The 18,942-nt window shown below is 31.0% G+C and overlaps 1 protein-coding gene across 1 annotated transcript in view; it reads right to left on the bottom strand.

Moving 5' to 3' along the window:
- The window catches only part of esamb (endothelial cell adhesion molecule b), a 175,185-nt gene that overhangs the window by 11,495 nt on the left and 144,748 nt on the right, over window positions 1–18,942 (bottom strand). The window contains exon 4 of the mRNA XM_062059905.1: window positions 16,252–16,407. Coding sequence (XP_061915889.1) covers window positions 16,252–16,407 — 156 coding nt within the window. The remainder of the gene's footprint in view (window positions 1–16,251; window positions 16,408–18,942) is intronic.

Here is an 18,942-nt window from a genome sequence, read left to right as displayed (position 1 = left end):
ATTTTGGCAGCGGTGCGAGCTTGCAGCGCACACGCACACACACACACACACACACACACACACACACACACACACACACACACGCACACACAGACACACGCACACACACACACAGACACACGCACAGACACACACACACACACACACACACACACACACACACACACACACACACACACACACACACACACACACACACACACACACAGACACACACAACCCCGCTGTCTGTAGCGTACGGGCATGTTCGTCAGCAGATTTTGTTTTAATATTTCCGCACACAAAGGTCGCGACACCGCGGCTCGTGCATGCGTTCCGCCGCCGCGCTTTCACAGGCGGGTGGTATTACCGTTCAACAAAATCTGTTCCCCGTCGCAGCAGCTGGCACGAAAACGCTGCAGTGTTGTTACAAACGCAGGCCGGTGGGAAGGCAAAAATACAAGTAAACAAGCAATTATAAAAAGGGACTTATGGGGACAAATCCTCCTGCGATTGAATCCCAGACAACACATGTTGTCATCTCCTGTTCTTTTGCTTGTTTTAACATGACGTCTTATATTACATGCACAATGTACATCACAGCAGGGTGTCCTGACTTTTTCCTCTCAGGGCCGCATACTGAAAAAGAGAGCATGCTGGGGCTATTTTGATATTTTTAATTGCCACTTTTTTTAACATATATATATATATATATATATATATATATATATATATATATATATATATATATATATATATATATATACAGTACAGGCCAAAAGTTTGGACACACCTTCTCCTCATTCAATGTGTTTTCTTTATTTTCATGACTATTTACATTGTAGATTGTCACATCAGAACTATGAATGAACACACGTGGAGTTATGTACTTAACAAAAAAAAAAGGTGAAATAACTGAAAACATGTTTTATATTCTAGTTTCTTCAAAATAGCCACCCTTTGCTCTGATTACTTTTTTGCACACTCTTGGCATTCTCTCCATGAGCTTCAAGAGGTGGTCACCGGAAATGGTTTTCACTTCACAGGTGTACTTGAAGCTCATGGAGAGAGAATGCCAAGAGTGTGCAAAGCAGTAATCAGAGCAAAGGGTGGCTATTTTGAAGAAAGTAGAATATAAAAACATGTTTTCAGTTAATTCGCCTTTTTTTTTGTTAAGTACATAACTCCACGTGTTCATTCATAGTTTTGATGTGACAATCTACAATGTAAATAGTCATGAAAATAAAGAAAACACATTGAATGAGGAGAAGGTGTGTCCAAACTTTTGGCCTGTACTGTATATATATATATATATATATATATATATATATATATATATATATATATATATATATATATATATATATATATATATATATATATATATATATATATATATATATATATATATATATATATATTACATTTATTTTTTATTTGTTTGTTTGTTTGTTATTATTTAATTAATTAATTTATTTTATTTTATTTTTTCATTATTATTTTTATTAATTTTTTATTATTTTTTAAATTTATTTATTTATTTATTTTTTTGCATTTTCAAAACAAATACAATATATACATTATTTTAAACCTGTAGGACTCCCCTCAAGTTTGATCCAGGGGACCAGTAAGTGTCTCAGTCATAAAAATTTAAAAAATGTGTCATTTATTATTTAAAAAAAAATAATTAAATGCCTAACTTTCCATATGAACTTAAGGTTTATCTGTTGAGATGAAGTATTTTTTAATGCGTTATGCACTTTTTTATCAAAAGTCAGTTTTTCTGGCAAAAACACAAAATCTGCAATATTTTCCCACCCAAAAAATTGATAAGAGGAATATTTGATGTGAAGTAATTGGAGCCTTCAATAGATCAATGATTCATTTAAGCATTGATCACAACATTATCCTTTTGAACTTGAATATATATTATAAGAGATGTTGGAGCAGACAGAAGCTGCAAGAGTGAGATCGGCGTGACTTTCACGCTGTAAATGTGGGGCTTGGAGCCAAGTTATTGCCACATACATGGAGTGCTTACCCACAATCAACTTGAAAAACCTTCCCTGGCCATCTGGACCAAAAATTACTATTTGGATGTGAACCAATTTTCCTTAACACCCATAATAGCTTAGGTAAGTAGCTAAACATTGCTAAATCACCATCATTATGACAACTAACACAACTACACTTTGAAATGTTTGCGTCCTCCAGGCAGCAATTTAAGGGACACACGCAACATAGAATAGGAACCCGTGATTCTCAAACTGTGCCACGCTAATTAAGTATAGTAATGACCTGACTCAAAGGTTTATCAGCCCTTAATGATGCCAAAAATAAACAATTAAGACACAAACGGAACCGTCTTACTCTGTGTTACTCTTCAGACTGTTGCAGTGGCCAAACGTATTAAATATACTTGTTAAATAAAAACTCTGCCATGTTTTTAATGAATACTTGGGCTTACTACGCTACTGTATTTACATTTTGGTCATGTTTTCTGAGGCGGTAAAAAAAGTTTGAGAACCACAAAAAAAAACAACAGGTTGCACACACACACACACACACACACACACACACACACACACACACACACACACACACACACACACACACACACACACACACACACACACACACACACACACACACACACATTCTTGTATTTCTTACCTTCTTGAGACCTCCAAAAAATGCCTCCCTCTTTAGGACCACCCTTTCTAGATATATAAAGATTTGTATTTACAACATTAATAATACATACATACTATGCAAATATAAAAAAGGTAAGCTTTTAGTTGATCTTTTAATTTTTTCGTTTGTAATTGGTTTTTAATCTTCATTATTTACTTCAAGTTATTACAGTATGTCTCTATATACATATATATATATATATTTTTTTTAATTTTAATTAAATTTTGGCCAAAAGGGGCACATTTCAATACCTTACACACACTTGTTTTTTTTATATATGTTGACCAGAGGGGGAGCACTTCACATTTTTGACACACACTTGTTATTCATATGTTGACCAGAGGGGGAGCACTTTTAAAACCGACACACAGTCCATTTGAAAAAAAAAAAAAATCCCTTTTTTTTGGGACCACCCTCATTTTGATAGATGTCACCAGCAGGGGTGCTAATGAGACATTCTCTATTAGATGTAGGGCTGCAACAACTAATTGATTAAAATCGATTATAAAAATAGTTGCCGATTAATTTAGTCATCGATTCGTTGGATATATGCTATGCGCATGCGCAGAGGCTTTTTTTTTTTTTTTTTTTTTTTTAACCTTTATTTATGCAACATGTACAAACAGCTGAGAAACAATAATCAAAATAAGTATGGTGCCAGTATGCTGTTTTTTTGCAATAAAATGCTGGAAAGGATAGAAATGTAGTTTGTCTCTTTTATCCGATTATTAATCGAAGTAATAATCGACAGATTAATCGATTATCAAATTAATCGTTAGTTGCAGCCCTAATTAGATGCAACGGTTTTCCGTATTGGGACCATGATTTCGGTCCTAACTTACCTGGTCCTCATATGGACGGTACTTTTCCTTGTTGACGTCTCAAGAAGGGTAGAAATACAACACGCACACACACACCCACAAACGCACACACACACACACCTTCTTCCTAATTCCATAACCCTTTCAGTGACTGGAGCAGCAGACTGGTACTTTTTTTTATAATTCTTGTTTATTTATTTTTTCCTTCCCAATCAGCTATTCCATGCAGTGCTAACGAACACGGAGCTAATCTAACACTCACACAAGCACGGACATGAGGGGGTATGAAGTGAAAACCCTTACCCATGAACCCCAGGACCAGTATAGGCTGAGGGCAGGGTCTCCATTCTTTTTTTTGTTTGTTTTTGTTTTTTTGATGGTCGATGCAGAGGGTTATTTGAGGGGAAAAAGAGAGAAAATGAGCATGATGGGTAAAGAGCGGCACGGATGGTTGCTGGCAGGCGCCAGTCCAACTCTTAGAGGGGCTGATCAGGTCATGACATGGGACTTGGTAGATTAGCGTCCACACAGGAAATGAGGAGAGGATGACAAGACAGAAAGAAAGATGGCGAGGCAGTTTGCTGAAAGAAAAGACGGCGTCAAAAAAGGAACATAGCGCTGGTAAAAAAAAAAGCATAAACATGACGTTTGGACTCAACACGAGGTCAATCAGAGGGAGTAGTTTTTGTTTGGTAAGTCCCAGGACTTTAGTGTCATCAAAAGATGAATGCTTGCAGATCAAGTCAATACTGCAACAATCCTAAGTCCTCTCGGTCACAAACAGATGGCCTTATTATCTCTGACAACAAAACACAACAAAAGACTTAAAGGATTTTTACTTGGGGGGTTTTAGCTTTTCTTTTCCAGTCATAGTCCAACATAGTCCAACACAGAGTCCCACTTTCACTGTCGTAACACTTTTAATTGTGCAGGCAATTTTTTACATAGCACAATAAGTTAACCACTGACAATATTGAAGTGTAAAACCAATTTTTTTTTTACTTTGCTGTATTTTACTGCTGGCCCTAATGCCTGGTTCACACAAACACATTTTTTCCACGAATATCCCGATCTCTGAAGTAATGTTATGCTTTGATACGCTCTGATACGAATTAGTTGCCGCTTTGTTACCGTTCCTCACGATTTGATCCCGCTTTGATACGCTTTAAATCACGCTTTGATACGTTTTATTACGCTTTATTGAACTTTATTATGCTTTGATGCGATCCTGACGCTTTAAATCAGGCTCTGACACGATTATCAAGCTCTGTTGTGCATTGTTACAACAAAAATAAGAAAAAAATGTGAAAAACTCAGTATACTGTTTTCCACACATTTTTTATATTCATTTATTTTTTCAATTTCTTTTTTTCCCCCGTTATATTATGTTTATTATTTATTATGTTTTATATCTTTATTTCTTTTATTTCTTTGTCATCTTAATAAATATCTATCTTTCATTTCTTATGCTAGTTGACAACAATAAAAGGCATTTTTTTTATTTTTTATATTCATTTATTTTTTCAATTTCTCTTTTTTTCCCGTTATATTATGTTTTATATCTTCATTTCTTTTATTTCTTTCTCATCTTAATAAATATCTATCTTTCATTTCTTATGCTAGTTGACAACAATACTAGCAATAATAGCATTTCTTTTATTTTTTATATTCATTTATTTTTTCAATTTCTCTTTTTTTTTCGTTATTATGTTTTATATCTTCATTTCTTTTATTTCTTTGTCATCTTAATAAATATCTATCTTTCATTTTTTATGCTAGTTGACAATAATAAAAGGCATTTCTTTTATTTTTTATATTCATTTATTTTTTAAATTTCTCTTTTTTTCCCGTTATATTATGTTTTATATCTTCATTTCTTTTATTTCTTTGTCATCTTAATAAATATCTATCTTTCATTTCTTATGCTAGTTGACAATAACAAAAGGCATTTCTTTTATTTTTTATATTCATTTATTTTTTAAATTTCTCTTTTTTTTCCGTTATATTATGTTTTATATCTTCATTTCTTTTATTTCTTTGTCATCTTAATAAATATCTATCTTTCATTTCTTATGCTAGTTGACAATAATAAAAGGCATTTCTTTTATAAAACGTAACATATTCTCTTTATTATTAACATTTTCATAGAGAAAAATGATAGACAGTAATGTCAAAGTGCAACATCAAACAGCAGAAGTACAGAAACAATGATCATCGTATAAAAAAGGCAAAAGAGAATGGATTTGTAATCCTGTGTTGGTTTTACATCAAGTTTCAATGTCACTAGTCAATATCACAGTCACTTCCTGTTGCGCTTTGAACCAAGATCTGTTAAGCTTTCCTACGCTTTGAGTCAAGCTTTGCTGAGCTTTGTCACGCTTTCATACGCTCTCGGCGCTTTATTACATTCTTGACAGAGCGCAGAATTTTTTTAAACCGTTTAAAATTTTTTGGCGAACTTGCCGCATGTCCCGCTTCACTACAAGCTTTCCCACCATCCATTAGGACCCTCACGCTTTAATCAGGCTTTGTTACGCTATAACGCCGCTTTGCATGCCGCTTTAAAGCGCCGTCAAAGTGAACCTAGCATAATTTAAAACACCAACTACAAAATACACTCACGCACAATTTGGGCTTTGATTGGCTATCCTGACTGTCAATCACATATTTTTCATACGTTTACAGGACCCGCCAAAAGTTTGGACACGCCTTCTCATTTCTGTGCGTTTTCTTTATTTTCATGACTATTTACATTGTAGATTGTCACATCACAACTATGACACATGTGAAGTGAAAACCCTTTCAGGTGACTACCTCTTGAAGCTCATGGAGAGAATGCCAAGAGTGTGCAAAGCAGTAATCAGAGCAAAAGGGTGGCTATTTTGAAGAAACTAGAATATAAAACATGTTTTCAGTTACTTCACCTTTTGTTGTTAAGTACATAACTCCTCATGTGTTCATTCATAGTTTTGATGTGACAATCTACAATGTAAATAGTCATGTATGTCGTTGTGGCTTGTGCAGCCCTTTGAGACAGTCCTGATTTAGGGCTATATAAATAAACTTTGTTTGATTGATTAATATTCTATCCATCCATCCAATTTCTACCGCTTATGTCTTCAAAAATAGCCACCCTTTGCTCTGATTGCCTTTTTTGCACACTCTTGGCATTCTCTCCATGAACTTCAAGAGGTAGTCACCTGAAATGGTTTTCACTTCACAGGAAGCTCATGGAGAGAATGCCAAGAGTGTGCAAAGCAGTAAACAGAGCAAACGGGTGGCTATTTTGAAGAAACTAGAATATAAAACATGTTTTCAGTTATTTTACTTTGTTAATGGAAATTATTGATTTGAACGGATTATTTATTCAATTGACATTAATTGTGAACAAATGTGAACAAATTCGATGTTGACCAGCATGTCACTCTAAAGAACGTTTAATGCTACATTCTCAGGGCGTTTAATCCGTCGCAACTGGACTGTTCAGTTTGTGTTAGAAGACGTTTCACCTCTCATCCGAGCAGGCTTCATTGGTTCACGCTCATAGACTTGGATTGGTCGGATCTAGTCCAAAGCTAAGTCTTCAGATTGGTCATATCTAGTCCAAAGCTAAGTCTTCAGATTGGTCAGATTTAGTCTAAAGCTAAGACTTTAAAATGGTTAGCTCTAGTCTGAAGCAACGTCTTTAGATTGGTCAGATCTGGAGTAAAGCTAAGTCTTTAGATTGGTCAGATCTAGTCTAAAGCTAAGTCTTTAAATTGGTTAGGTCTAGTCTAAAGCTAAGTCTTTAAATTGGTTAGGTCTAGTCTAAAGCTAAGTCTTTAAATTGGTTAGGTCTAGTCTAAAGCTAAGTCTTTAAATTGGTTAGGTCTAGTCTAAAGTTAAGTCTTTAAATTGGTTATCGCTAGTCTGAAGCCACGTCTTTAGATTGTTCATATCTAGTCTAAAGCTAAGTCTTTAGGTCAGATCTAGTCTAAAGATGAGTCTTAAGGTCAGATCTAGAGTAAAGCTTTGATTGATTGATTGATTTTCTATCCATCCAGCCAATTTCTACCGCCTAGTTTCTTCAAAATAGCCACCCTTTGCTCCGATTGCTTTTTTTGCACACTTTTGGCATTCTCTTCATGAGCTTCAAGAGGTAGTCACCTGCAATGGTTTTCACTTCACAGGAAGCTCATGGAGAGAATGCCAAGAGTGTGCAAAGCAGTAATCAGAGCAAAAGGGTGGCTATTTTGAAGAAACTACAATATAAAACATGTTTTCAGTTACTTCACTTACTTCTGGAGTAAAGCTAAGTCTTTAGACGGGTCAGATTTAGTCTAAAGCCATATTGGTTTGATTTAGTCTAAAGCTAAGTTTTTAAATTGGTCAGATCTGGTCTAAAGCTAAGTCTTTAAATTGGTTAGCTCTAAACTGAAACCAAGTCTTTAGATTGGTCAAAACTAGTCTAAATCTCAGTCTTTAAGTCAGATTTAATCTAAAGATTAGTCTCTAGGTCAGATCTAGAGTATAGCTCAGTCTTTAAATTGGTCGGATCTAGTCTAAAGCTAAGAATTTAGATTGGTTAGATCTCGTCTGAAGCCACGTCTTGAGATTGGTCAGACCTAGTCTAAAGCCAAGTCTTTAAATTGGTCAGATTTAGTCTAAAGCGAATACTTTAAAATGGTTAACTCTAGTCAGAAGCCACATTGGTCATATCTTGTCTAAAGCTAAGTTTTTAGGTCAGATCTTGAGTAAAGCCAAGACTTTAAATTGGTTAGCTATAGTCTGAAGCAAAGTCTTTAGATTGTTCAGATCTCGTCTAAAGCCAAGTGTTTAGGTCAGATCTAGTCTAAAGCCAAGTCTTTAAATTGGTCAGATCTAGTTTAAATCTCAGTCTTTAGGTCAGATTTAGTCTAAAGACGAGTCTTTAGGTCAGATCTAGAGTAAAGCTCAGTCTGTAGATTGGTCAGATCTAGTCCAAAGTAAGAATTTAGATTGGTTAGATCTCATCTGAAGCCACGTCTTGAGATTGGTCAGACCTAGTCTAAAGCCAAGTCTTTAAATTGGTCAGATTTAGTCTAAAGCGAAGACTTTAAAATGGTTAACTCTAGTCTGAAGCCACATTGGTCATATCTAGTCTAAAGCTAAGTTTCTAGGTCAGATCTTGAGTAAAGCTAAGACTTTAAATTGGTTAGCTATAGTCTGAAGCAAAGTCTTTAGATTGTTCAGATCTAGTCTAAAGCCAAGTCTTTAGGTCAGATATAGTCTAAAGACTGGCTTTAGATTGGTCAGATCTAGTTTAAATCTCAGTCTTTAGGTCAGATTTAGTCTAAAGATGAGTCTTTAGGTCAGATCTACAGTAAAGCTCAGTCTTTAGATTGGTTGGATCTAGTCCAAAGTAAGAATTTAGATTGGTTAGATCTCATCTGAAGCAACATCTTGAGATTGGTCAGACCTAGTCTAAAGCCAAGTCTTTAAATTGGTCAGATTTAGTCTAAAGCGAAGACTTTAAAATGGTTAACTCTAGTCTGAAACCACATTGGTCATATCTTGTCTAAAGCTAAGTTTCTAGGTCAGATCTTGAGTAAAGCTAAGACTTTAAATTGGTTAGCTATAGTCTGAAGCAAAGTCTTTAGATTGTTCAGATCTAGTCTAAAGCCAAGTCTTTAGGTCAGATCTAGTCTAAAGACTGGCTTTAGATTGGTCAGATCTAGTTTAAATCTCAGTCTTTAGGTCAGATTTAGTCTAAAGACGAGTCTTTAGGTCAGATCTACAGTAAAGCTCAGTCTGTAGATTGGTCAGATCTAGTCCAAAGTAAGAATTTAGATTGGTTAGATCTCATCTGAAGCCACGTCTTGAGATTGGTCAGACCTAGTCTAAAGCCAAGTCTTTAAATTGGTCAGATTTAGTCTAAAGCGAAGACTTTAAAATGGTTAACTCTAATCTGAAACCACATTGCTCATATTTAGTCTAAAGCTAAGTTTCTATGTCAGATCTTGAGTAAAGCTAAGACTTTAAATTGGTTAGCTGTAGTCTGAAGCCACATTGGTCATATCTAGTCTAAAGCTAAGTTATTAGGTCAGATCTTGAGTAAAGCTAAGACTTTTAAATTGGTTAGCTGTAGTCTGAAGCAAAGTCTTTAGATTGTTCAGATCTAGTCTAAAGCGAATACTTTAAAATGGTTAACTCTAGTCTGAAACCACATTGGTCATATCTAGTATAAAGCTAAGTTTTTAGGTCAGATCTTGAGTAAAGCTAAGACTTTAAATTGGTTAGCTATAGTCTGAAGTAAAGTCTTTAGATTGTTCAGATCTGGTCTAAAGCAAAGGCTTTAGATTGTTTAGATCTAGTCTAAAGCCAAGTCTTTAGGTCAGATCTAGTCTAAAGCCCAGTCTTTAGATTGTTCAGATCTAGTCTAAAGCCAAGTCTTTAGGTCAGATCTAGTCTAAAGCCCAGTCTTTATATTGCTCAGAGTTTAAAGGTAAGTATAGCCAATCAGCATTTAGACTAGATCCGACCAAGCTAAGTCTATGAGCATTAAATGATGAAGCCTGAATGCATAAGACCATCAATAGAAATGAACATTAAATGAATGCTCTTCCCATCGGAGCTTCGGTGTGCAAAGTCGAGCCCCCAAAATGTTGTGTGTGTGACGTGGGTATGCAGAGATGATGTAAGGGTGCTGACTCAAGCACACGTGGGGTCAGTACAGAGGTGCATGACATTTAGCTTTGCACGACAACAGCATCACATTTGCCTTTGGTTTGTTTGTCACATGCTGCACCAGAACACACCCACAAGACACAATGATGTCATCATCAACTCAACTCTTGAGTAATCCTGAGATTGTATCAAGACGATGCTAAAGAGCATGTAAGATTAATATTGTCACAATTATGGCAAAAACATACACTATAAATGGCTAAAACGTAGGTAAAACTGTTTTTAATAAAGTGTATATACAGTAGATCCAGTCTAAAGCTACGTTTTTAGGTCAGATCTGGAGTAAAGCTAAGACTTTAAATTGGTTAGCTGTAGGTTGAAGCTAAGTTTTTAGATTGGTCAGATCCAGTCTAAAGCCAAGTCTTTAGATTGGTCAGTTTTAGTTGAATACTAAAAGGGACAAGCGGTAAAATGGATGGATGGATGGACTTTAAATTACTTAGCTGTAGTCTGAAGCCAAGTCTTAAGATTGGTCAGATCTGGAATAAAGCGAATTCTTTAGACTGGTCAGATTTATTCTAAAGCTAAGTCTTTAAATTGGTCAGATCTAGTCTAAAGCTAAGTCTTTAAAATCTGTTAGCTCTAGTCTGAAGCCAGATTGGTTAGATCTAGTCTAAAGCAAAGTTTTTAGATGGATCAGATCTAGTCTAAAGCTAAGTCTTTAAAATCGGTTAGCTCTAGTCTGAAGCCAGATTGGTTAGATCTAGTCTAAAGCGAAGTTTTTAGATTGGTCAGATCTAGTCTAAAGCTAAGTCTTTAAAATCGGTTAGCTCTAGTCTGAAGCCAAGTCTTAAGATTGGTCAGATCTGGAGTAAAGCTAAGTCTTTAGACCGGTCAGATTTATTCTAAAGCTAAGTCTTTAAATTGGTCAGATCTAGTCTAAAGCTAGGTCTTAAATATCGCCGCAATACTTCCACCATCTGATGCCAAATTTCCGGGATTTATGCAGATCCCTAATTCACAACAGCAGGTACCAATAGGTACTTTTTTTGCATAGGTTTGGTTTTGCATAATAGAGCCCCTTTAAAGACTGTGTGTGTACAATTAAAAAAAGTAAGCCACCAGCGTGGCTCTGGGGAGAAAAAATGAGCCAACAAACAAGCTTAAAGCAAACTAATTACCACGTCCATTTGTTTAATCCTCTCCATGAGTGCACGCTCGCTCAAACATACAGACTGTTCTAGAAGCTTAAAGGTGTAACGTCTAACCACATTTTAGTCCGCAATAGAAGGCTTATTGTTGACTTTTCTTCTTTATATTGAGGTGAATGTCAGAGTGTTGGAGCACACCTCCCTGGTTGGTTAATAACCACATGAATATTGGACTAGTTCTAAAACCTGGTTGGTTAATAACCACACACCGCTTCGCTGCAGGTCCGCAGGTCCGCAGGCCACACCCCCCCTTTTTTTTACTGTAAAATGGACAGTCTACTTAAAACAATTTATATAATTAATAATGAAATCCAAATATTTTTTTATTTTATTTTATATTTTTATTTTTTACTGTAAAATGGACAGGCTACTTAAAACAATTTATATAATTAATAATGAAATCCAAATGTATTTATTTATTTTACTGTAAAATGGACTGTCTACTTAAAACAATTTATATAATTAATAATGAAATCCCAATTTATTTTTATTATTTACTGTAAAATGGACAGCCTACTTAAAACAATTTATATAATTAATAATGAAATCCAAATATTTTTTTATTTTATTTTATATTTTTATTTTTTACTGTAAAATGGACAGGCTACTTAAAACAATTTATATAATTAATAATGAAATCCAAATGTATTTATTTATTTTACTGTAAAATGGACTGTCTACTTAAAACAATTTATATAATTAATAATGAAATCCGAATTTATTTTTATTATTTACTGTAAAATGGACAGCCTACTTAAAACAATTTATATAATTAATAATGAAATCCAAATATTTTTTTATTTTATTTTATTTTTTTATTTTTTACTGTAAAATGGACAGTCTACTTAAAACAATTTATATAATTAATAATGAAATCCAAATGTATTTATTTATTTTACTGTAAAATGGACTGTCTACTTAAAACAATTTATATAATTAATAATGAAATCCCAATTTATTTTTATTTTTATTATTTACTGTAAAATGGACAGCCTACTTAAAACAATTTATATTATTAATAATGAAATCCAAATATTGTTTTTATTTTATTTTATATTTTTATTTTTTACTGTAAAATGGACAGTCTACTTAAAACAATTTATATAATTAATAATGAAATCCAAATGTATTTATTTATCTATTTATTTTACTGTAAAATGGACTGTCTACTTAAAACAATTTATATAATTAATAATGAAATCCCAATTTATTTTTATTTTTATTATTTACTGTAAAGTGAACAGCCTACTTAAAACAATTTATATAATTAATAATGAAATCCAAATGTATTTATTTATTTTACTGTAAAATGGACTGTCTACTTAAAACAATTTATATAATTAATAATGAAATCCCAATTTATTTTTATTATTTACTGTAAAATGGACAGCCTACTTAAAACAATTTATATAATTACTAATGAAATCCAAATTTATTTATTTATTTATTTATTTTACTGTAAAATGGACTGTCTACTTAAAACAATTTATATAATTAATAATGAAATCCCAATTTATTTGTATTTTTATTATTTACTGTAAAATGGACAGCCTACTTAAAACAATTTATATAATTAATAATGAAATCCAAATATTTTTTTATTTTATTTTTTTATTTTTTACTGTAAAATGGACAGTCTACTTAAAACAATTTATATGATTAATAATGAAATCCATATGTATTTATTTATTTTACTGTAAAATGGACTGTCTACTTAAAACAATTTATATAATTAATAATGAAATCCCAATTTATTTTTAATATTTACTGTAAAATGGACAGCCTACTTAAAACAATTTATATAATTAATAATGAAATCCAAATGTATTTATTATACTGTAAAATGGACTGTCTACTTAAAACAATTTATATAATTAATAATGAAATCCCAATTTATTTGTATTTTTATTATTTACTGTAAAATGGACAGCCTACTTAAAACAATTTATATAATTAATAATGAAATCCAAATATTTATTTATTTTATTTTATATTTTTTACTGTAAAATGGACAGTCTACTTAAAACAATTTATATGATTAATAATGAAATCCAAATGTATTTATTTATTTTACTGTAAAATGGACTGTCTACTTAAAACAATTTATATAATAATGAAATCCCAATTTATTTTTATTATTTACTGTAAAATGGACAGCCTACTTAAAACAATTTATATAATTAATAATGAAATCCAAATATTTTTATTTTTTATTTTATATTTTTATTTTTTACTGTAAAATGGACAGTCTACTTAAAACAATTTATATAATTAATAATGAAATCCACATTTATTTATTTATTTTACTGTAAAATGGACTGTCTACTTAAAACAATTTATATAATTAATAATGAAATCCCAATTTATTTTTATTATTTACTGTAAAATGGACAGCCTACTTAAAACAATTTATATCATTAATAATGAAATCCAAATTTATTTATTTATTTATTTATTTTACTGTAAAATGGACTGTCTACTTAAAACAATTTATATAATTAATAATGAAATCCCAATTTATTTGTATTTTTATTATTTACTGTAAAATGGACAGCCTACTTAAAACAATATATATAATTAATAATGAAATCCAAATATTTTTTTATTTTATTTTATATTTTTATTTTTTACTGTAAAATGGACAGTCTACTTAAAACAATTTATATAATTAATAATGAAATCCAAATGTATTTATTTATTTTACTGTAAAATGGACTGTCTACTTAAAACAATTTATATAATTAATAATGAAATCCCAATTTATTTTTATTATTTACTGTAAAATGGACAACCTACTTAAAACAATTTATATAATAAATAATGAAATCCAAATGTATTTATTTATTTTACTGTAAAATGGACTGTCTACTTAAAACAATTTGTATAATTAATAATGAAATCCCAATTTATTTGTATTTTTATTATTTACTGTAAAATGGACAGCCTACTTAAAACAATTTATATAATTAATAATGAAATCCAAATATTTTTTTTATTTTATTTTATATTTTTATTTTTTACTGTAAAATGGACAGTCTACTTAAAACAATTTATATAATTAATAATGAAATCCCAATTTATTTTTATTTTTATTATTTACTGTAAAATGGACAGCCTACTTAAAACAATTTATATAATTAATAATGAAATCCAAATTTATTTATTTATTTTGCTGTAAAATGGACTGTCTACTTAAAACAATTTATATAATTAATAATGAAATCCCAATTTATTTTTATTTTTATTATTTACTGTAAAATGGACAGCCTACTTAAAACAACTTATATAATTAATAATGAAATCCAAATTTATTTATTTATTTATTTTACTGTAAAATGGACTGTCTACTTAAAACAATTTATATAATTAATAATGAAATCCCAATTTATTTTTATTTTTATTACTGTAAAATGGACAGCCTACTTAAAACAATTTATATAATTAATAATGAAATCCAAATGTATTTATTTATTTTACTGTAAAATGGACTGTCTACTTAAAACAATTTATATAATTAATAATGAAATCCCAATTTATTTTTATTTTTATTATTTACTGTAAAATGGACAGCCTACTTAAAACAATTTATATAATTAATAATGAAATCCAAATATTTATTTTATTTTATTTTATATTTGTATTTTTTACTGTAAAATGGACAGTCTACTTAAAACAATTTATATAATTAATAATGAAATCCAAATTTATTTATTTATCTATTTATTTTACTGTAAAATAGACTGTCTACTTAAAACAATTTATATAATTAATAATGAAATCCCAATTTATTTTTATTTTTATTATTTACTGCAAAGTGAACAGCCTACTTAAAACAATTTGTATAATTAATAATGAAATCCAAATGTATTTATTTATTTTACTGTAAAATGGACTGTCTACTTAAAACAATTTATATAATTAATAATGAAATCCCAATTTATTTTTATTTTTATTATTTACTGTAAAATGGACAGCCTACTTAAAACAATTTATGTAATTAATAATGAAATCCAAATTTATTTATTTATTTTACTGTAAAATGGACTGTCTACTTAAAACAATTTATATAATTAATAATGAAATCCAAATATTTTTTTATTTTATTTTATATTTTTATTTTTTACTGTAAAATGGACAGCCTACTTAAAACAATTTATATAATTAATAATGAAATCCACATTTATTTATTTATTTTACTGTAAAATAGACTGTCTACTTAAAACAATTTATATAATTAATAATGAAATCCCAATTTATTTTTATTATTTACTGTAAAATGGACAGCCTACTTAAAACAATTTATATAATTAATAATGAAATCCAAATTTATTTATTTATTTTACTGTAAAATGGACTGTCTACTTAAAACAATTTATATAATTAACAATGCAATCCAGAGGGCCCTGCGATGAGCTGGCGACTTGTCCAGGGTGTACCCCGCCTACCGCCCGAATGCAGCTGAGATATGCTCCAGCACCCCTCGCCACCCCGAAAGGGACAAGCGGTAGAGAATGGATGGATGGATGGATGAAATCCAGACGCAAATTCATGCATTATTCTCTGCTCTATAATATGTCTTTGGCAAAATGAAATGTGCAAGAAATGGCTAATTTTGTCGAGTTCCATTGTAATAAATAAACAAACAAGTCTGACGATAACAATAACAATCTCGGGTCGAGATATTTTCCATTAAATCTCAAGTATTCATCCAAGCTATACATTTTTTCCCAACTTTGTATGGGGTTCTCAAAAGTGATTTAGGAGTAGAAGAAACCCATTAAAAGCCGCAGGAATGACCTCTGACCTTACAAATGGGGCAAATGTTCCTACAGACGTTACAGCCGCACAGATAGGGGGGGGGGGGGGGACTGACCCAATACTTTTGCATGGTGGCTACTCACTCTGCATTGGCGAGAAGAAGACCTCCGACATGGGGGCGGACTTGGTCCACTTGTACTGAGGGACCGGCTTTCCGTGGTCGGACTTGCAGCTCAGAGTCACGTTGCCGTTGACGACCGGCTCGCCTGTCATGGTGCACACAGGGGGGGAGGGGGGGACTGGGACCAGAGGGGGGGTCATCATGGTCAGATAAGCAGTTTAGGATCAAGTCCAACATTGTGTCACATCTTCATATCCAACTGCCTTTAGTTCCATCTGCTGCTGGAGCATCTTGTAATGACTTCAGGGCCTCAAGTCCCTCGACAGCTTTTTGGGACTGAAACTCTGCAGGCTATTTAATTGACAGTCATCCATGAACACGTGCACAGCAGTTCTGCGACAAGGCTTCCTCTTAACGTGGAAAAACGTGCACGATTGTGCAAGACTCTAAACTGCAAATAGCTTTTAATTGTGAGTATGACAATATGTCTTCTTTTTGTCAAGGACTGTCAAATGTTTCCTTTCCCTGGGAAATTCAAGGTGAATCTCACGATGCGTTCAAGACCCTCTGTGTAGTGTGGTTACTTCAAATGTGATCACTCATTTCAAAATATAATTTTTTTCCAAAATTTGTACATCAATATTGTGCCCAATGAGCGGCACAATTCTATAGAATAGAATAGAAAGTACTCTATTGATCCCTGGGTGAAATTCAGCACCACAGTTCGCTCACAATAAACAATAAACACTTTTACATGTGAATAATATAAATACAGTCTATTATACAGCATTATTCACATGTGAATAATATAGTCTATTATACAGCATTATTCACATGTGAATAATATAGTCTATTATACAGCATTATTCACATGTGAATAATATAGTCTATTATACAAAATTATTCACATGTGAATAATATAAATACAGCATATTATACAGCATTATTCACATGTGAATAATATAAATACAGCATATTATACAGCATTATTCACATGTGAATAATATAGTCTATTATACAGCATCATTCACATGTGAATAATATAAATACAGTATTATACAGCATTATTCACATGTGAATAATATAAATACAGTCTATTATACAGCATTATTCACATGTGAATAATATAAATACAGTCTATTATACAGCATTATTCACATGTGAATAATATAAATACAGTCTATTATACAGCATTATTCACATGTGAATAATATAAATACAGTCTATTATACAGCATTATTCACATGTGAATAATATAAATACAGTCTATTATACAGCATTAGTCACATGTAAATAATATAAATACAGTCTAATATAAAGCATTATTCACATGTGAATAATATAAATACAGTCTATTATACAGCATTATTCACATGTGAATAATATAAATACAGTCTATTATACAGCATTATTCACATGTGAATAATATAAATACAGTCTATTATACAGCATTATTCACATGTGAATAGTATAAATACAGTCTATTATACAGCATTATTCACATGTGAATAATATAAATACAGTCTATTATACAGCATTATTCACATGCGAATAATATAAATACAGCATATTATACAGCATTATTCACATGGGAATAATATAAATACAGTCTATTATACAGCATTATTCACATGTGAATAATATAAATACAGTCTATTATACAGCATTATTCACATGTGAATAACATAAATACAGTCTTTATTATACAGCATTATGCACATGTGAATAATAGAAATACAGTCTATTATACAGCATTATTCACATGTGAATATTATAAGTAGAGTCTATAATACAGCATTATTCACATGTGAATAATAGTCTATTATACAGCATTAGTCACATGTGATTAATAGTCTATTATACAGCATTATTCACAGGTGAATAATATAAATACAGTCTATTATACAGCATTATTCACATGTGAATAATATAAATACAGTCTATTATACAGCATTATTCACATGTGAATAATATAAATACAGTCTATTATACAGCATTATTCACATGTGAATAATATAAATACAGTCTATTATACAGCATTATTCACAGGTGAATAATATAGTCTATTATACAAAATTATTCACATGTGAATAATAGTCTATTATACAGCATTATTCACATGTGAATAATATAAATACAGCATATTATACAGCATTATTCACATGTGAATAATATAAATACAGCATATTATACAGCATTATTCACATGTGAATAATATAGTCTATTATACAGCATCATTCACATGTGAATAATATAAATACAGTCTATTATACAGCATTATTCACATGTGAATAATATAAATACAGTCTATTATACAGCATTATTCACATGTGAATAATATAAATACAGTCTATTATACAGCATTATTCACATGTGAATAATATAAATACAGTCTATTATACAGCATTATTCACATGTGAATAATATAAATACAGTCTATTATACAGCATTATTCACATGTGAATAATATAAATACAGTCTATTATACAGCATTAGTCACATGTAAATAATATAAATACAGTGTAATATAAAGCATTATTCACATGTGAATAATATAAATACAGTCTATTATACAGCATTATTCACATGTGAATAATATAAATACAGTCTATTATACAGCATTATTCACATGTGAATAATATAAATACAGTCTATTATACAGCATTATTCACATGTGAATAATATAAATACAGTCTATTATACAGCATTATTC

The sequence above is a fragment of the Entelurus aequoreus genome, linkage group LG10 (assembly GCF_033978785.1).
Source record: "Entelurus aequoreus isolate RoL-2023_Sb linkage group LG10, RoL_Eaeq_v1.1, whole genome shotgun sequence".
Classification (NCBI taxonomy): Eukaryota; Metazoa; Chordata; class Actinopteri; order Syngnathiformes; family Syngnathidae; genus Entelurus; species Entelurus aequoreus.
Note: the sequence above shows the minus strand (reverse complement) of the source record. Positions and strands in the feature narration are given on the sequence as shown.